The sequence below is a fragment of the Myxocyprinus asiaticus genome, chromosome 13, assembly GCF_019703515.2.
Source record: "Myxocyprinus asiaticus isolate MX2 ecotype Aquarium Trade chromosome 13, UBuf_Myxa_2, whole genome shotgun sequence".
NCBI lineage: Eukaryota > Metazoa > Chordata > Actinopteri > Cypriniformes > Catostomidae > Myxocyprinus > Myxocyprinus asiaticus.
The window spans coordinates 4,344,125-4,365,773 of NC_059356.1; the positions used below are offsets into that span (position 1 = coordinate 4,344,125).

The 21,649-nt window shown below is 37.5% G+C and overlaps 1 protein-coding gene across 1 annotated transcript; it reads left to right on the plus strand.

The window, feature by feature from the left end:
- Positions 1-262: 262 nt before the first annotated feature.
- LOC127450341 (gastrula zinc finger protein XlCGF57.1-like) lies at positions 263-19,256 on the plus strand. The gene is made up of 2 exons (XM_051714391.1): positions 263-504; positions 12,356-19,256. The coding sequence occupies exons 1-2, from the start codon at positions 423-425 to the stop codon at positions 13,702-13,704; spliced, it is 1,431 nt and encodes a 476-aa protein (XP_051570351.1). The 5' UTR covers positions 263-422; the 3' UTR covers positions 13,705-19,256.
- Positions 19,257-21,649: the final 2,393 nt, after the last annotated feature.

Consider the following 21,649-nt stretch of genomic DNA (forward strand, 5'->3'; position numbering starts at 1 on the left):
GTAAAGTCTATCCTTGAATGCTAAGACGATCAAAAAGAAAATGTCAGATTCCTAAATTGTAGTAACGCTTAAACCTAACGTGTTGTAACTGACTGTGACGTGTAGTGTGATGTCCGTATGTCCACAATGTTCTTGTTGTTACAATATTTTAATTATTTTTATTTATTTACAACGTCTCTGGTCCAGATGCTTTCAGTAGATGGCGATAATGCGCTATATTAGTTTGTGATTCGCCATTACACAAAATAAGAAGAAGACTAAGGATTAAGATTAAGAGGATTCTCCGCAGAGATTGAATGTGTGACTTTCATCTGTTTTATTTCTACAGTGACTTCACAAGTTTTATTTCCAGTGTTTATTTTCGGCGGGAGAATTGTAAAACTCCAGGAAACAAGTGAAATCTGTGTGACACTGTTGTAAAGATGTTTATTAAAGAGGAGAGTGAAGATATGGCTTATCCAGAAGCATGCAGAATTAAAACCGAACACACTGACGAACAAACAGGTTGGTGTTCATTCTTCATTCTTTACTTATAAAACCATATGAGCTGAGAAATATAATTGACGCAACAAAGACGCAAATATCTAAAAACGACTTTGCATCTCAAAGTGACCAAAACATTGAATTACATCTGCACAATTAACATCTTAAAGATTTGTTGTAGGGCTGCACAATCTGTCGAAATTATCATTTAGTTTAAATCACCACATAACAATATTCTTGCTTCCAATTAGTCATTTTAACAGACACTTAATTCAGTAGCAAACGATTCAAATTGCATGTTCCAAATTCAACTTAAAGATGTTGAATAAAAAATATTACAGTACTGTCAAGTCAGATTATACACTGACATTGCATAACCAAATTGCATTGGCAAGTCGGTAAAGTCAGTGTCCTATTTTCTAATCCTATTAAATAGTCCTATTAAATAGTTTCAAACATCATTACTGCTTTTTCACTGATTAAAGCACATTGGAAACAAGATGAAGAGCACAGTCAAGCAGATCATTTTGCATTAAACCCAAAGTATACATGGATTTTGACACGAACGCTCAGCGTCTGCGTACAGTCGAACGCGAGCCTGTCAAAGTATACTCCGTCTGACTATGCGCATACACAGGCGATTGGCGCATGCGCGCTACGACTGTACGAGACACCGGACTATTTCTCTTTAGGAGTATAGACCCATAAATATGCCTTTATAGTCTTTCAGACTCAAGTTATACAAATGCAGATATCTCCTGACCTCCTCACACACGTGTTCTTGACGTGCACATCCACTGATATTTTTACCTTGGTCTCCTGTTAATTACCGGCGATTAAATCTTATAATCAAGTGCATCTTTGTGACAACAACGGCTCAAACGTGAGTGTTGCCACCTATTGGACTCACTAATTAGTGCAAATAATTCCAGGCGCATGCGCAATCTGTTAAAACTGTATGCGTCCAGCGCTCTAGCACGCTCCTGCTGATGAGAATTGCATAAGGTGTCCTTCTGATTTAAGCAGGTGTGTAGATTCCAGGGACAAAACAAGCAAGTGCAACCCCCCAATATTTATACAATGATCAATGGAAACATGTACATTTTTTACACTGTAACCCCCTCAATGTTCAAGCCAAATCTACGCCCTTGGACCTAAGTATACTTTGGGCTTTATGGATGTGAATCGGAAGGAACTTAACGATTCCGGTTCCAATTACTTTTAACGATACCTGTTACTTAATGGTTCCAGTAATGATTCTTTTAGCACTTTTAAGGAAGAATTATTTGGAAATAAGAAATACAACTCTTATTGCATTTACTACACTCTGCAGTGTGTTGCCAAATGATGAGATCATTTCAGATTTCTATGGAGAAGGCACCAACTCAAGAAATAAAGGTAATATAATTCTTGTAAAATGTGTTTGCAGACTTTTTTAGAGACATAAATGCAATCAATAATTGATCCTAACTAGATTTAAAATAGAAATATTCTAAACAAACAAGAAATGTGATAGCAAATTGAATTCTTTCATTTATTCTTTTATCAAATTCACATATTACAATAAAACTCACGTAGCTTTAACAAAACATTTTCATATGAAGAACCAGTCAGTAACTTAATACGGTTCCAGTATTTTTTTAAGAATTCTGAACAAGGTAGACATGTTCTTTGTACCCAACCCTATTTTGCATTGCTGGGTGAAGATGAAAAAAAAAAAAAGATATACTATGCCTAGTTAGCTATTTGATTGCCACTTATTCCCACAACTATCAATGTAAAAGTTATGGAAAACACAACTTTGTCACTTTATGTTAACTAAATAGCTCCCATTATAATCAACGAGGTTGTTCATAGTGGAAGCATCCTTTGCGTCGCGTTACATCGCATCATGCCTTAAGTTGACGGATGCCTTGATTATTGATTAGATATCCACTGCATTGTTGTTGATGTCTAGCCTGTGGTCTCTCAACGTTCTGTGGTTAAGCTTTCAGTGTTGACGCGATGCCATACGCTTCCACTTTCCATGTTTTTCCACTTTTACTGTAGAAAGTGTACATCTGAAGTGTGTTGGACAAGTTCTTCTTGTATCAGATCCGTGGTGAATGTAGCCGCATGGTAGACCAGTCAGAAGAGAGAGGAGGAACAGTTGACCTGCTAAAGCCCAAAGTATACTTCGGTTTTGACATGAATGCTTGGCGCCTGACTACAATCGAGCGCTCACGTTTTAAAGTATGGGGCCTACTTAGTTTGAATGTGTGTGCATACACAGTTGGTTAGCGCATGCACGCTACGACTGCTACTGGACTATTTCTCTTCAGGAGTCTGATGTCTTTTTTTCTTCAGACTCGAGTTATACAATTGCAGGTATCTTCTGATCTCCTCACACACGTGCTCTTGACGTGCATATCCACTGTTGTTGTTTCCACCTTCATCTCCTGTAGTTTACTGGCAATTACATCATCTTCTAGCACTTCTTTGGGACAGCAGCGGCTCAACTGTGAGTGTGCCACCTTGTGGACCCACTAATAAGTGTGAATAATTCATGTGCATACTGCACGTTCAGAGTACGCACTGTTAGAAAAATTGAGCCGCATAAGTTTAGTGCTCGAGCACTCTGCTGATGACGAGATTTGCATCACGTTCCCTGTACACATATGCCTATTGTTTGCGTCTGACCGAAGTATACTTTGGACTTAGATGCCATTCAAGAAATAAAATGCAGAGGCAAAGACTATTGAAAATACTGGTGATCAAGTCAAGTCATTTTTGTTTGTATTTGTATAGTGCAACACACATTTCAAAATCAGCTTTACAGAAAGTTATGCCTAATGTATTAAAATGTCTTAAAGCCTCCATTTACATAGTCTATGCAAATTAGGGATGTGCACGGATAGTCGACATTCGGTTAACCGTTCGATTCGCCACTATTCGAATATCAAAATCACTATTCATTTATTTTACACATACAATACAGGCCTTCAGCCTGACCCGATCTCAACAAGCTCTAACAAACTGTCAGGTTTTCCGGCCAGGTTTGGTTTGGTTTTTCAAGTATAGGGCGAGTTAAGGCCCAAACATACTCTACGCAAGTACGCGAATGCAGACGCATCTTGCTACGCAAGCTCAGTTTCACACGTTGTTGCGTTGAGAAATGTGTCAGCGCTCAATTCATAACACAACGCAAGTATGTGCTGAATTCTTAGCATTGTCACAAGGTGCGCTAGAGCGGAGTTTCTTCTTTCAATCAACAACTGTCATGGTGGACTTGGGCAGCAATTTGAGTTAAATCTTTTTGAAAAATATATATGACATTTTGTCTGCAGTCCATTCAAACGAACTTGTTTTTTCTCAATGTCTCTACCCAGTCCTCAACTATCGACTCATTGACCACATCCGGGCAGCATCCGAAAACGTAAGCAGCTGACTTGCTGCCTAATCTGTTAATGGCTTAACTGACAGCTGTTTTGAATGAATGGAACGTATGGAGCGGGTTATTGAGCAGAGTGTCATACCGCTCTGTTTCGCTCACATGCTCTGGTTCGCTGCCACACGAATGTGTGAAGCTGCCTGTGCAGAACGCATATACTGGCAGTGACAGTTTGATTGTTTTTGTTTGACTTTAATGTGAGATTTGATAAATTGAAAATGTATGTTTTGTGCTATTTAGACTCATAGCTCACTGCGCACTTTATTTGCTGCTGTTTTGAGTAGTGTTTAAGGAAATTCCATTACAATAAACGTCCTTTATTCCCGCGTACAGACTCCAGACAAAAAAATTAACCATTCATGAAACCTTGCGGTTAATTGAATGTTAAAAATGGTAACTGTGCACATCCCTAATGCCAATATAATTTAGCTAAATAACGTGTAATACAAGTCATGTATTGAGTGGAGGTGTTAATGGCATCTGTAGAAATTATTAGTTGTTGTTTTGTTTGGCTTATGTGGATATAGGACAGCGTTTTAGGGTCAGGTTAAGGACAGAAGCCAGGCAGGCATTTCAGGTGAGCAGGTAAGAATTTTAATTTTCTGAAAGGGAAGAATGTTTGACATGATACACAAGTGTAGAAATATTTAAGAGTATGCTATGAATATGATTTTTTTATTCATCTGTGCATTAATTTGAACTGTTATTATGCAATGTGTAATAGGGGTGTAACGGTTCAGATTTCTCACGGTTCGGTTTGCATCACGGTTTTAGGGTCATGATTTCGGTATGGTTCGTTATTTGTTATGTTCAGGAAAAAAAAAAAAACTGCCAATACAATCCAAAGTAAAAATATTCCATTTGGTAAAAAACATTTCAAGATATTTGCCCTCACTAAAAATCACCATGGTTTTACTACAGTAACCATAGTTTAACCATGGTGTTTGTAGTAATATCATAGTAACCACAAAATTAACATGGTTACTGTCATGGTTACAATACTATTGTAAAATCATGATTACTATGTGGAAACTTCAGTGTTCCTGTTGTAAAACCATGGTTAATTTTATCAAGACTGATTTCTGCTAAGAAAACCATGATGACAGCAGTAATTGTTACTTCAGTCATGGCTACTACAATATTACTATAGTAAAACCATGGTTAATTTTCATTAGGATCCTTAAAAAACCCTTAAAATGCATTTCAAACTCAATGTATATTCAACGTTTAGAATCTGTACATCACTATAGAAGAAATAAACTTGCTATTAAAATGAATACGAGAATGGATGTCGTAACACAACGTAAGTATTTTAATCATACATGGAAATGCCACATCTTCATCAACGGAGTAAGGCAACATAACTTTGGCAGTGAACACCCCAAGCGCATTAGTTCTTGTTTTATGTCAAGTACTGAGTGCCTGATTAAAAATGTAACTCACCTGCAGCTCTGTGTATGTTACACGCTATCCGGGTGGTGATGTCGGCATAAATACTGTAGATAATAATATATCGATGTATTACCAGTATACGGCACTCGCGTCGAGCAATGTCTGCAAACAGTGCCTGTTTTGTAAAAGTTTGTTGACCATCACTGTTGTGATTGACTGCATAAAGAAAATGTTCCCATGAGTCATGTGATGCTCTGCGAGGATTGATTGCTTAGAGGCAGGCTCTGCTTAAACATTGCTACAATTATCCTTTTAAGCAATATTAACTGGTGAGAACTGTAATACTTTTTATTTGTTAAATTGTGCTGGGAGGGCAGGATGTCAAAAAATGTGTAATCGTCGGCCTGTGGAGACATTAAAAAGCACATACATTCTCACATGTCGGACACCTCGCAGGATCAAGATGGCAGAGGTCCAGTCGATAGTGATAGCGAGCTTCATGACGTAGGTCGGGAGATCTCAAACATTTATGCAGCACTAAAGATAATCTCGACAAACATGGGGAAATACGTAGAGCGGTCACATCTATGGAGGTGAAACTTTCCACCTTGATCACAAGACAGGACAATGTTGAAAAACAGGTCGAGTTTCTTGTGTTGGCCGAAAGAGAGCTACAGGCTAACCTGCCTGATTCCAAGGCTGATGTGGAACGAGTGTGGGAAAAACTAGAGGATATAGAAAATCGGAGCAGATGTAATAATGTTTGTTTTGTTGGAATCCCAGAGAGAAAGGAAGGTCAAGATATGGTGCAGTATTTGGAGAGGCTTATTCCAAATTTGATCATTGCAGTGGGCTGCCAGCTTGGTCAGCTTGATCCAGATCTATCCTGGCAAGATTCTTACTGTCGGCTGGCAGAGAATTTGTTCTACGAGTGGCAAGGAATAAAGGCAACTTCATGGTTGTTCTGTTGTCTGTCCACTGGCTCCTGCCTGACACTCTCACTTTTTTTTTTCCTCCCTTTGTTGACTTGCTGTTGAGCTCATTTGTTCACTGTGTGGGTTCAGTGTTATTGTTTACTGGGGCCTGTTTTATTATTTTATTGACAGTTTATGTTAAGGGGAAAGAAAAAGAAAAAAGAGGGAGGGAAGGGGAGAAAAGGAAAAAACAAACAAACAAAATAAAAATTATAATTATAAAATATATATTTAGCTCTGAAAAAAACTAAGAGACCACTCCAAATGTTTCTTAAATCATCATCTCTATATAGCAGTCATTCCATTCCACTGTCTGTTGAATTCCTGCTTGAATTTTAAGCCAGGAGTGGCATAAAATCACCCAACAGCAATGTGAAAGACTGGTGGAAAGCGTGCAAAGATGCACGAAAGCTGTGATTGACAAGGGTTATTCCACCAAATATTGATTTCTGAACACTTCCTAACTTAAAACATTAGTATTGTGTTGTTTTAAAATGAATATGAGCTTGTTTTCTTTGCATTATTCAAGGTCTGAAAACACTGCATCTTTTTTGTTATTTTGACCAGTTGTCATTTTCTGCAAATAAATGCTCAAATTGACAATATTTTTATTTGGAATTTGGGAGAAATGTTGTCAGTACTTTATAGAATAAATCAAAAATGTTAATTTTACTTAAAAGCATACTTATAAATAGTAAATACTGAAAAACTGATAATTTTGCAGTGGTCTCTTGATTTTTTCCAGAGCAGTATATATACAATACTAATGTTTTAACTTAAGAAGAGTTCAGAAATCAATATTTGGTGGAATAACCCTGATTTTCAGTCACAGTTTTCATGCATCTTTGCACACTTTCCACCAGTCTTTCACATTGCTGTTGGGTAATTTTATGCCACACCTGGCACAAAGTTCAAGCAGGAATTCAACAGAGACTGGAAAGGAATGGCTGCCATACATTTAGAGATGCTGATTTAAGAAAAATTTGGAGTGGTCTCTTAATTTCCAGAGCTGTAAATATGTGTATAAAAATCACCAGACTTGAGCAATCTGGTAGCATCTGTGTTGCAGAAAATCTAGTGAGTGTGAAGGGACCGTCGGATTTCTGAGTGATGGACACCAGATGGGACTGCTATGCGCAAGGTTGAAGTGCATCTTTTTTCGGTTCTGTGGGTTGTTCAGGATTTTATGGTTACATTAATGTTGAAAAGGGGTCAATATAATTTAGCCATGGGTACACAGGTTTCTTTGCGTGTCAATATGTCACACTTTAATATAGGTAAAATGTTTCTCTCCACATGGAATGTTAATGGGCTGGGGCGCCCTATAAAAAGAAGGAAGGTTGTATCTTTTCTTAAGAATACAAAATCTGATATTATGTTCCTTCAAGAAACGCTCCTTTCTCCACAGGAAGCTGAAAAACTTGGCTGGGCATGGGGTGGGCATGTGTTTTGCAGTGTTGGTTCAAGTAAGAGCAGGGGAGTCATCACATTGATAAGTAAGCATTTGCAATATAAATGTCTCAAACAGATCAAAGATAATTTAGGAAGAGTCATTATTGTTTTGGCTGAAATACAGGGGAAAAATCTTATTTTGGCTAATATTTATGCACCCAATGACTGATAGCTCAATCGGATTGAAAAGCCTTCATGTAAACATCCGATTGAAGGGGTGGTGTAGACCTAAAATATTCTTTCTTAATCGTATTCTGAAGTACCTTGCACTCATGCAGAGATGTAATGCGGATGTATGTATACATGATACTTTTCGCGGAACCTAAAAAGCAATGACAAAACACATTATTAAGGGAATGCGGGCTTGCACTGAATATTCTGCAGGACACATGCGTTCTTCCATGAGATCGCATAAAGCAAAAAATAATGTTGTGTCATTCTTAATAGGGACTTTAAGCAGCAGGTGCGGTTATGGTGTTCTGTGTTGTATTGCGTGTACACGACTTCACTCATTTCCTGACGTCTAAGTCATAATTTCTAAAGCAATTCTTTGCATTCCTAAACATCTTCCTCAAAACTAATGTTAAATTAGACACATAGGCTTGAATAAAAAAAGCCTCAAAAATATTGATAGCCTATTAACAATGATATCTAGGTTTTAGATGTAGGCTATTTATATCATACAAGAGTAAAACTCTTCTTCTTACGGTTATTTAACACTGCAAGCATCCCTTCTCTTGCTGTTTTAAATAGCCTACCTTTTTTTCTCTTGAATAATTAAATGCTCCGTTCTGCCATCATTATTGCTTTGTGATTTAAAAATGTCTTCTGAAGCGATATAATTGGTGTGGGTGAGAAAGAGATCAATATTTAATTAGTTTTTTACTATAAGTCTCCACCTTTAAACAGCCCCAACCAGTAGGTGGCGATATGCATGAAGAATGTGAATTGCCAAAAAACAAAAGAAGAATGTGGAAATGAAAGTGGAGATTCATAGTAAAAAACTTAAATAATGATCTGTTTCTCACCCACACCTACAGTATCATATCACTTCAGAAGTCATGGATTAAAACCAATGGAGTATGGATTAGTTTTGCTGCCTTTATGTGAATTTTGGATATTCAAAGTTCTCACCACCATTCATTTGCATTGTATGGACCTACAGAGCTGAAATATTCTTTTAAAAATCTTTGTGTTCTGCAGAAGAAAAAAAGTCATACACTTCTGGGATGCAATGAGGGTGATGAAAGGATGAGATCATTTTCATTTTTGGGTTAACTATCCCTTTAACGTTGTCCTGCTGATACACTGATACATTCACCTAAATGTCCGTAGACCCAGGGTCTCACATATCATTTATATATCTTATGTTGTACAGTTCATATACTGTTTTTCAGAAACAGATACATTGCATAGGTGCATTTTATGAAGAATGCTTTTGCACGATTATTCTCAGAGAAGAAATCTGTAAACAATGGACAAATGATGAAAACAATGAAATGATAGTTTTAAACAGAACAGGGGTCTTATCGAGAATGCGATAAGTGTGTATTCTTGATGAGCACTTTTCATCCAAAAAAAGTGTCATTCAACCTTCCTTTGCTGCTTCTGTGACATGCACACACTTTAGAGTTGAGAATGTGTGAGACAGAGGCTACTGATTTTCACCATCCTGACTTTATTCAAGTCAGGTTTGTTTGAATTAATTCAGATAAATTAAAGTATATAAATGGTTGGATATAAAAATAGATTTGAACCGTTGCCACAGTTGCTGACAGGCAGACATTTAGTAAGTTTGTAAGACATTAGAAAAAATTGGGAAATGAACTTGCGTTAAGGAAAAAAAAAATGTTTTGGGAGACCACACATTTCTGTAAAACTTTGTGAATTTAAATGCACAATCCAAAAAAAAAAATAATAACCACATAATGTAGTGGAGTTGGCACTCCTAAGAACATGAAATATTTAATCTTTATTCACTGTCATTTTCACATTATTGTGAAAAAATGGCATGAAAATTTTAAAGTGGCATTTACAGTACATGTTGAGGGAAAACCATCCAAAACACCTTGAAACCTGCAGACTTTGACCTCTTGGACACTGGTATGTTATCCAACAAGGCAGTGTTATAGATTGAATTAAGATTGTTAAAACAATTGTCAGACTGATGCATGATGTCCAGTGCATCATGATGTCGACTGATGCATGATGTCCAGAATGTGTGGACATGTGGTTAATCAAACTTTGCTACTTAAAATCAATATTTGAAAAATATATTATACTGTTCCTTGAATATTACTTTTTGCCATGATTTTATTTTTTTTTACCTGATGGGGTCCTTTTTTATATAAGTACATTATTTTATTCAAACAATTACAAGTATAGCTGTTACAGGGCCAAGCACCTAAATGGCCTACAGGGCTATTTGACCCAACAGGACTCAAAGGGCACACAGAGTGGCTACACCCAACGTTTGAGGTTGTACTCAAGAAATGTACACACTTCATCACTCAGTTGACACATCTTAACAATGGCAAAGAGATATTCAGAGTTTAGAGTCAGCACACAAAAGTGTTTTGTTATCTTTTGAACAATAGGTGTTGCTGTCTTCAAACTGCTTAGGTACCCTCAGGACATGATGTTAATGACGTTTACCAATTTTCTTTTAAATCCATCAAAAAGATGCATCAACTTTTAATACAATTCAGTTGTTGAAATCTAATAACCTAAGGAATCCATACACCTCATGATTTTAGGGCAAACAGTTTAAAGGTTATGGGCAAAAATAGCCATTTTTTTATTTCTTGACCCATAAGTGGCGCTTCCACCAAACATGGCTTGTACCCTCAGATTATGATGCATACCAAGTTTCATTTCAATAGACCAAAGCACTGCTGAAATAACTTCCAGTTTTATGTCGTCATCATTAACTTCACATTGGCGTAACTTCTGAACAGTAGCACAAATCAAAACTCAGTATTGTCAGTTCTGTGTGGCCAATTTTCAGGCAAATTGGACAAAGTTTGTAGTATGTGAATCAGAAAAAAACACTAAATATCACAATCCAACATGGTGGCAACTATAATGGGCGAAGTACATTAAAATACGAATACAATAGGTGCCATAGGATCTTTGGTGCTTGGCCACTAATAATAATAAGAAAACTAACAAATACAATATGTGCAATAGCACCTCCAGTGTTTGGCCCCTAATAAGAGCTGATATACCAGAGGTGCTCAGAATGTCTGGCCTTTTGTCTGCCATTTTGGTTTTTAATTGGTTGTAGTTGCACTTACACCAACTTCCCACTAGCAACATTTCATGTTATTAAGTAATGTCTTCTTCAGAGGACTTCGTTCAACTAAACTAATTCAACCTATCCATTTTTAAGAACGTGTCTTTTAATTTTTAAGGATTTTTAGATATTTTTACAGGAAAACAGTACAAAAATTATCAAGAATACGATTTTTCCCTAATATCAAAGGTCTTACTAGAAAATAAGAAATTATGATCCAACGTGAATTTTCTTGATAAAAAATATGATCGTGTCTGGTAACGTGCATGTAAAATCGCTAGAAATAGCATTTTAGCTTAGCGTAAAGCTGACAATTTACACAAGGTTTATTTCTATTTCTTCTGCTCCAAACTTACTTCAAACTTACTTCTCTGTCTGCTCGTATGAATGTAACACATCATAAGAAAGTGTTTCACTGCTGTTCAAATATATATACATTTTTCCATCTGAAAGGACTAAATATTAAATGAAACAAATGATAATAAAATGCAAAGTAATCTCTTCAGTAATCAAAATACTTTTTGTATGTAACTGTATTCTAATTACCAATGATTTAAATTGTAACTGTAGTGGAATACAGTTACTTATATTTTGTATTTTAAATATGTAATGCCGTTACATATATTTCGTTACTCCCCAACCCTGATGACCACAATGCATGAAAGGAATATAAAGAGGTAGATTTTTGCAACAGTGCTATTTATTCGTCACACTTGTCTCACTCATGCACAAAAACAGCTTCTACACTATATTTTTGCACTTCATCAAACACAATACATATATAATTTAACTCACTGACAAATGGGAGCACATCTTACTGTTCTAAGTACTAAACATGATGGTCAGTACGACGATTTGGTCTTGAAATCACACAAAGGCAATTTTAATGACAATTAATAAATCAAATTATTATGCTGTATTTTATTTCCAGCACTAAGACAGTTTAGAATGGTATAAAAAAGGCTGTTTTGGAAGTAAACATTTTACGATTATGCCGTAAATCTGAAAAGAAAAAGAAAAAACAAGGGCTCTGAATCAATCAAATGTCCTGATGTGGTACTGTAGTAGTCAAGCAAGTATTTTGACTTTTTGTTCTTTTGGCCATGATGTTTAAGCAGCAGCAATATGAGATGTTAAACATTTAACATATCAAAAGCAGTTGCAATTCCAATGACAAAATAAGTGAAATATGATTTTTTTTTCCTTTAAAAATAAAATTGTGCAGCCCTAATTTATTGGAATAAAGATACTTGATCCCTTTAGACTTCTGTTATGTTGAGAGTCAAATTTATTGATTTTCATTTATATTAATATATATTTTCTTTTTAGACTTGATGGAAATGAAAGAGGAAGACCAAGAACCAATAGAAGTGAAAGAAGAATGTCAAGAACTGAATGAAGTGAAGGAGGAACATCAGAATTTCATAACTGGAGAAAAATCTTTTAGTTGCTCACAGACTGAAAATAATTTCTCACAAAACAAAACTCAACCAGAAAATTCCTTCACATGTCCTCAGTGTGGAAAGAGTTTTATGTGTAAAGGAAACCTTTTGATTCACATTACTCTTCACATTGGAGAGAGCCCTTTCACATGCCATCAGTGTGGAAAGAGCTTCACACAGAAAGAAATTCTAAAGAAACACTTAAGAATTCACACTGGACAGAAACCTTTCTCATGCCATCAGTGTGGAAAAAGTTACGCAAACAAATCTGGCCTTAAAAGACACATACGATTTCACACTGGAGAGAGCCCTTTTTCATGCCATCAATGTGGAAAGAGTTACACACAGAAACAAAGTCTTCAGATACACATAAGAACTCACACTGGAGAGAAACCTTTTACATGCACTCAGTGTGGAAAGAGTTTCATACGGAAAGCAAGTCTTACCAAGCACATGAAAATTCACATTGCAGAGAAACCATTTATGTGTCCTCAGTGTGGAAAGAGTTTCATACGGAAAGAAGGTCTTAACATGCACATGAAAATTCACACTGGAGAGAAGAGTTTCACTTGCCTTCAGTGTGGAAAAAGTTACATAGACAATATAGGCCTCAAACGACACATGAGATTTCACACGGGAGAGAAGCCTTTCACATGCTCTCAGTGTGGAAAAAGTTTCATAAGGAAAGGAGATCTTAACATGCACATGAAAATTCACACTGGAGAGAGGCCTTTCACATGCCTTCAGTGTGGTAAAAGTTACATAGACAAATTAGGCCTTGAAAGACACATGATTTTTCATACTGGAGTAAAGCCTTTCTCATGCCTTCAGTGTGGTAAAAGTTTCACGTCTAAAAGATCCCTTCAGGTGCACATAAGGATTCACACTGGAGAGAAGCCATTCATTTGTCATCAATGTGGAAAGAGTTTCATTAATAAAGGAAATCTTAAGGACCACATAAGATGTCACACTGGAGTGAAGCCTTTCATATGCTTTCAGTGTGGGAAAAGTTTTTTGCGTAAAGGAAACGTTGATGTGCACATGAGAATTCACACTGGAGAGAAGCCTTACACATGCCTTCAATGTGGAAAGAGATTCGCTCGTAAAGGAAACGTTGACATGCACATGAGAATACACACTGGAGAGAAGCCTTACATATGCCATCAATGTGGAAAGAGTTTCAGTCGATCACACACCCTAAAAAAACATGGGAGAGTTCATGCAGAGAAACCATAACACCAGGATTCATGTGGGAAAAGTAAAAGAAAAGGGCATTGCCCAGTTGTTGTAGTGAGCAAACTGAAAGTAATGGTATGAAATTTAGAAACTCGAAGGTGTAATTGCTCTTTTGGAAGAAATTCTGTCTAAATTAAAAGATTTTTGTACATTGCATTACCTGTAATGATGAATCAGTTGTCATTCTGTATAAAGGTTCGTAGGAAGGACAGCTGGGCAATACAGCAAAAACAGTTAAAATATAATGTATATATAAAGGGGCTATTAAAATGTACACACCCCAGTTAAAATAGCAGGTTTTTGTTGTAATGCATAAGATGAAACCGAGTTAAATCATGTTAGTTCTTGTTCCACCTTTAATGATAATGCAACCAACAAAATTCAACTTAAGAAAAAAATTGATTTTTTTTTAGAAGAATAAATAAAAATAAGACTTACAATAACCTGGTTTCATAAGTGTGCAAACACCTTAACTAATATTTGAAGCACCTTTTGTTTGTTTTACAGCACCCAGTAATTTTTTTCACATTTTGCCAGTTTTTTATTTAGTTACTTAACAATTTAAAGTGTACAAAAAAAAAAAATATATAAAAAAAATAATTAAAAGAAGTACATACACACACACACACACATTCATGACCTGTACCAAACCCCCAAGTCCCCTCCTACCAAATTCCACCTCCACTGAACCATTATCTGGTCTTAAGGTATAGATCAGTCCATTCATGATTGCCCATCATGATTAAGTAAACACAACACAGCATATTATAACAAGAAATGGAAGGAACAAGTAGACTGGAAATATACACAGATGAGCTAAAACATTATGACCACCTGCCTAATATGCTGTTGGTCCTCTGCGTGCCATCAAAACAGCACCGACCCACTGAGGCATGGACTCTACAAGACCCCTTTAGGTGTCCTGTGGTATCTGGAACCAAGACATAAGCTGCAGATCCTTCAAGTCCTGTAAGTTGCATTGTGGAGCCGCCATGGATCGGACTTGTTGGTCCAGCACATCCCACAGATGCTCATTCGGATTGAGATCTGCAAAATTTGGAGGTAAGGGCAACACCTTGAACTCATCATGTTCCTCAAACCATTACCGAACAATGTGTGCAGTGTGGCAGGGCACATTATCCTGCTGAAAGAGGCCACTGCCATCAGGGAGTACCTTTGCCATGAAGGGGTATGCCTGGTCTGCAACAATGTTTAGGTAGGTGGCACATGTCAAATTGACATCCACATGAATGGCCGGACCCAGGGTTTCCCAACAGAACATTGCCCAGAGCATCACACTCCCACCACAGGTTTCTCTTCTTCCCACAGTGCATCCTGGTGCCATCACTTCCCCAGGTAAACGGCACACACATACACGGCTGTCCATGTGATGTAAAAGAAACAGGACTCATCAGACTAGGCGACCTTCTTCCACTGCTCCAAGGTCCAGTTCTGATGCTCGCATGCCCATTGTAGGCTTCTGATAGGCTAATTGGCTAACTGGAGTCAATTGGTGGTGGATGTATTTTAAAGCCTACCTTCAAACTCAGTGCCTCTTTGCTTGAAATCATGGGAAAATCAAAAGAAATCAGCCAACACCTTAGAAAAAAATTGTGGACCTCCACAAGTCTGGTTCATTCTTGAGAGCAATTTCCAAATGACTGAAGGTACCACATTCATCTGTACAAACAATAGTACGCAAGTATATACACCATGGGATCACGCAGCCATCATACCGCTCAGGAAGGAGACGCATTCTGTCTCCTAGAGATTAACGTAGTTTGGTGCAAAAAGTGCAAATTCATTCCCAGAACAACAGCAAAGGACTTTGTGAAGATGCTGGAGGAAACAGGTAGACAAGTATCTATATCCACAGTAAAACGAGTCCTATATCGACATGACCTGAAAGGCTGCTCAGCAAGGAAGTAGCCACAGCTCCAAAACTGCCATGAAAACGCCAGACTACAGTTTGCAAGTGCACATGGTGACAAAGATCTTACTTTTTGGAGAAATGTCCTCTGGTCTGATGAAACAAAAATTTTCATCATTTTTATGTTTGGAGTAAAAAGGGTGAGGCTTGCAAGCCAAAGAACACCATCCCAACCATGAAGCATGGGGTGGCAGCATCATGTTGTGGGGGTGCTTTGCTGCAGGAGGGACTGGTGCACTTCACAAAATAGATGGCATCATGAGGAAGGAAAATGATGTGGATATATTGAAGCAACATCTCAAGACATCAGCCAGGAAGCTCGGTCGCAAATGGGTCTTCCAAATGGACAATGACCCCAAGCATACCTCTAATGTTGTGGCAAAATGGCTTAAGGACAACAAAGTCAAGGTATTGGAGTGGCCATCACAAAGTAATGACCTCAATCAGAGATTTCTGTGATAGCAGTATTCTGCATCAAGCTAACAGAGATGCAGATGCAAAATGTCATCTTGTCTGTGGTTTAAAGTCTGTTGTTCAGTTGATACCCTAAAAATAACGATCAAGGGTCAACATTTCAATTTAATTTCAAGGACATCAGAAAGGGTTTTGAAGAAAGATTTCCTGTAATTCTGCAGATTGGGGCAATGTGTAAGAATGTGATTTAAGAATACTGGGTGGAAGTTTATATTTGTCATACAAGTCAGGGACATTAGGGTGCATTTCAGAAATTTTAGATTTTTTGACTTTAAACTGTGTAAGGCCCAGTCATGTGCATGTTAGGGTAAATCAGTCCTTTTTTTTTTTTTTACTTCAGTGCAGGCAAATTCATGGACATACATTTAGTCTTCTGCAGGTTGAGTTTATAACCTGAGAAACAGACAAAAACTTACATTAAGGATAATAAACCTGATAAACGCACAACTGAGTGGTGACATACAAGAGCCTCGTGCCAGAATAAAAAAGTCAAACATGGTGCCATTGGTACAGAAAGGCTAGATGAGAAGTGTACAACAGACAAATCCAAGAAATCACTCTGTCCTCAAAACCAAACTTTCTTAAAACAGCAAAGGGATATTCCCATTCAATCCGAACAAACGTCTTCTCCGCATCTTCTCCGCAACGAAATAAAAATCTCAAGAGATTTATTACAGTGCTTCAAATTGAGTATATTGAAAAGGGAATTACAGTAATTTTAGATAAAGAATATTTACCTTTAATAAAGCCAGATTGTTTGTCTGATATAATACTTTATAGAACACCTAGATGAGATGCAAGCAGTTTTGAAAGGATCTTAATGTTGATTGGACAGAATAATATCAAGGGATAAGGGAGCGTAAACTGAAATAGAGCTGGTAGGAAAGTCTTTATTTAAAAAAAGTATGAAAAACTGTTTCTCAAGTACTCGAGTGCTTGGAAGCAACAGCAGTAATCGATCATGAAAACGATTATCAATATTGAAAATGCGTGATGTGACTTTCCACTAAATTCGAACTCAAGTGTCAAGTAAACAGATATGTCAAAGAGGGACCTTATTTATAACTTTGAGCTTGATTACATTGTGATTTTCAGCGCTGCCTTGATTGTCAACAGAGACGTCTCATAGCAACCAAACTGATAATGTTGCAATGCTATTGTTTGTTCTACAGAGTTACTGTAAGAGAGTACAATTAACCGTGTTTTGAACCCCTGTCTCTGCAAACGTTTGCTAAACAAGTTTTATTATCTGTCAGGGTCCTTTCACTTTGTTCTGTCATGTTTTTTGTAGTGACATGATCCTGACACTCATGTTCGGTGTTTTCGTGTGAGTGCATGGTTTTGGGTGTTAATTTCTTGCCCTGCGCTCTTCTGTCCAGTCTGTGTTTTTATGTTTGAAGCATGGTGTCTGGATCATGACTCTTCTGTCTTGTACAGTTTTGTTTCTGAGTGAGGATCCAAATACTCATGCTCCATGTCTCGTCTTTGTGAGCACATGGCTTTAAGTTCGGCTCTTTTGCCATGCATTCCTCTGTGTTGTCTTTTATGTTTTGTTTGAGCACATGGTCAATGATGGTTTTGTTTCCCTTCTGTCAGGTTTGTTTGTCATGTGCTCTCCTGTCTTTCGTCGAGACCCCACCCCCTTGTTTCCCTGTGATTAGTTAATTTCACCTACACTATATTGCCAAAAGTATTCGCTCATCTGCCTTTAGACGCATATGAACTTAAGTGACATCCCATTCTTAATCCATAGGGTTTAATATGACGTCGGCCAACCCTTTGCAGCTATAACAGCTTTAACTCTTCTGGGAAGGCTGTCCACAAGGTTTAGGAGTGTGTTTATGGGAATTTTTGACCATTCTTCCAGAAGCACATTTGTGAGGTCAGACACTGATGTTGGACGAGAAGGCCTGGCTCGCAGTCTTCGCTCTAATTCATCCCAAAGGTGCTCTATCGGGTTGAGGTCAGGACTCTGTGCAGGCCAGTCAAGTTCTTCCACACCAAACTCGCTCATCCATATCTTTATGGACCTTGCTTTGTGCACTGGTGCGCAGTCGTGTTGGAACAGGAAGGGGCCATCCCCAAACTGTTCCCACAAAGTTGGGAGCATGGAATTGTCCAAAATCTCTTGGTATGCTGAAGCATTCAGAGTTCCTTTCACTGGAACTAAGGGGCCAAGCCCAGCTCCTGAAAAACAACCCCACACCATAATCCCCCCTCCACCAAACTTCACAGTTGGCACAATGCAGTCAGACAAGTACCGTTCTCCTGGCAACCGCCAAACCCAGACTCGTCCATCAGATTGCCAGATGGAGAAGCGTGATTCGTCACTCCAGAGAACGCGTCTCCACTGCTCTAGAGTCCAGTGGCGGCATGCTTTACACCACTGCATCCAACGCTTTGCATTGCACTTGGTGATGTATGGCTTGGATGCAGCTGCTCGGCCATAGAAACACATTCCATGAAGCTCTCTACGCACTGTTCTTGAGCTAATCTGAAGGCCACATGAACTTTGGAGGTCTGTAGCGATTGAAGTTGGCGACCTCTGCGCACTATGCACCTCAGCATCCGCTGACCCCGCTCTGTCATTTTACGTGGCCTACCACTTCGTGGCTGAGTTGCTGTCATTCCCAATCGCTTCCACTTTGTTATAATACCACTGACAGTTGACTGTGGAATATTTAGTAGCGAGGAAATTTCACGACTGGACTTGTTGCACAGGTGGCATCCTATCACAGTACCACGCTGGAATTCACTGAGCTCCTGAGAGCGGCCCATTCTTTCACAAATGTTTGTAGAAGCAGTCTGCATGCCTAGGTGCTTCATTTTATATACCTGTGGCCATGGAAGTGATTGGAACACCTGAATTCAATTATTTGGATGGGTGAGCGAATACTTTTGGCAATATAGTGTACCTTCCCTCGTTACCCTCCTCATTTCCTTCCCTATTTTTTCTCCCTGTTCTCTCTGTCCTGTGCCAGTTCGTTGTGTGTGATTTTTCACCCTGATAGGTTTCTGTCAGTTCCAGTCAGTCTGTCTGGTCCTGTTCCTCCAGCCCAGCCAGTTGGTTTATTTGTCTGCCCTGGACTGTGAAGTTTTCCCCTACGGGGTTTTTTCATTTATGTAAATAAAGCCCTTTTTACTTTAACTCTGTGCTTGAGTCCTTTCCTCTCTCTCCGATTCCTCACATTATCATATAATGTAGAAACTTTACTCATTATTGTTTATTATTTAATATAGTGAATGTTTATCATTGACTGTAAATCTCCCTGGGTGCCGACATGTTTGCATGATGTCACACACATCTCAGCAAAGTCAGAGTTGAAGATTTCCACACGAGTTTCCAAGTTGTATGTCAAACATAAAGTGGAGTCCCATTGCACATTTCCCATTAGGAAGTTGGGAATTCCAAGTTGAATGGAAAGCAGCATAAGCCATCACAGCAACAAACTCCAGAAATATTGTAGTGTGACTTTCTCTTCCGGGGGAAGAGCGCACAAACACCAGGCGAGTTCTTCCTTTAAAGCAGTTAGATGAAGCACAGCTAAATAGAACAGAATGCAGGGTCTTTAAAACAATTTTCAACTTAACACGGTGTATTAAAAATGCAATGTATATGGTGTCAACCGTGGTTTGAAAATATACTGTTCAGCCAGCCGTGATGAAAACAGGGTGCATGCTTACTAGGATAATTATAAGATAATTATGATAAGATATTTACGGTAAGATAAAAGATGATTAAGATAATTACTAAGACAATTATGGTAACCTGAAGGAACAGAGGAGAAATGCACTTTTTGAGCATTCTATCATTGAGTTGGCCAGTGAGTCATCATATAATGACAATATTATGCATTATATTTTGATTATGCCATCTTTTGTACTTTTAACATCTGAAAGCTGTTTGAAGTCTTTTAGTTGTTTTTATCAATATTCACTTCCTTTTTACTGAAACATGATATTTCACTAATGTCACTAGAATGCAGCTATGCATGGCAAAACAAAGTCAAACTACATCATTGCAGCGTGTGTGCAAACATTATTACAGTTCTAAATAGCCCAAAAGCAAATTTTTAAGCTCAGAAAGTTGTTTGGACTCATTGTTTTTTTTTTTTGTTTTTTTTAAAATCAGAATTCACCTCCTTTTCACTGAAACATGACGTTTCACCAATGTCACTAGATTTTATCTATGCATTGCAAAGGAAAGTAAATCTGCATCATTGCATCATGTTTGCATGCATTATGAAGGCTAAGCTTTTAATCTCAGGAAGCTGTTTGGAGTCATTTTTCTTCAGAATTCTCTTTTACAATGAAACATTAAATTTCACTAATATCACTTCATTGGCAGCTATTTATTGCAAGAGAAAGCATTACCAGTCAAAATGCAGCATTACAACATGTTTTCATACATTATAAGAGCTTAACTATATTTTAATAAAAGAATCTGTATGTCAATCTAGAAATGTGCAAACTTCATGAAACAGCTCTCAAATGCCCAAAAGCAAAATTTTAAGCTCTGAAAGCTGTTTGGAGTCATTATTCATTAGAATTCACTTACTTTTCACTGAAACATGTCATTTCACTAATGTCACTAGAATGCAGCTATGCACTGCAAAAGAAAGTCAAACTGCATCATTGCAGCATGTTTGCAAACATTATGGGAGCTAAACAGTCATTTTAAAGGAAGAATCTGAATGTCAATTCAGAAATGTGCATACTTCATGAAACAGCTCTCAAATGCCCAAAAGCAAAATTTTAAGCTCTGAAAGCTGTTTGAAGTCTTTTATTTTGTATTTTTATTTTTTTATTTATTTATTTTTTTTAATCAAAATTCACTTCCTTTTCACTGAAACATGACATTTCACTAAGATCAATCATGACTTTTCAGTAATGTACCTCATTGGCAACTCTGCATTGTAAAAGAAAGCATTAAAATTGAAAATGCAGCATTACAACATGTTTGCATGCATTATTAGAGCTAAAGCATCATTTGAAAAGTTGAATCTGATTTTCAACACAGAACTGTGCAAACTTCATGAAACAGCTCTCAACAGCCCAGAAGCAACTTTTTAAGTTCAGAATGTTATGTAACAGATTAGGTTATAACAGCCTATAATAATGAATAGGTGAGATATTGGAACAATGAGACGCAATGCAGCAGCCAAAGATGTATGACTGATATATGTGTATATACTGTATATGTACATCATCCCTAAAATAGGTAAGTATTTATCATTCATGTCTGAGGTAACTGTACTGAAAGAAAATAGAATATGTTTGTTAACCCTTTAAAGCCTGAGTCCAAAATTCCCAAAATTCCATTCTGTGCCAGAATATGATATTCATATCCAAATTCATATTATATCAATATTCATATAAAATCACACACCTGATCTGTATATACCATATTGAAGAGAAGAACTAGGGCTTTCAAATTATATAAATATATGTATGATTATTTAAGGCTAATCATCCTTTATCAATAAGATTTCACACAGCAATTTTTACAAAAATCTTCTCCGGCCACCATACTTCATCAGA

What these genes read in the sequence shown, in the direction of transcription:
- LOC127450341 (XM_051714391.1), top strand. Translation starts at nt 423, where the DNA reads ATGTTTATTAAAGAGGAGAGTGAAGATATGGCTTATCCAGAAGCATGC. An exon ending in ACACACTGACGAACAAACAG is followed by an intron (nt 505 to 12,355) that starts GTTGGTGTTCAT and finishes TTTTCTTTTTAG; the next exon opens with ACTTGATGGAAATGAAAGAG.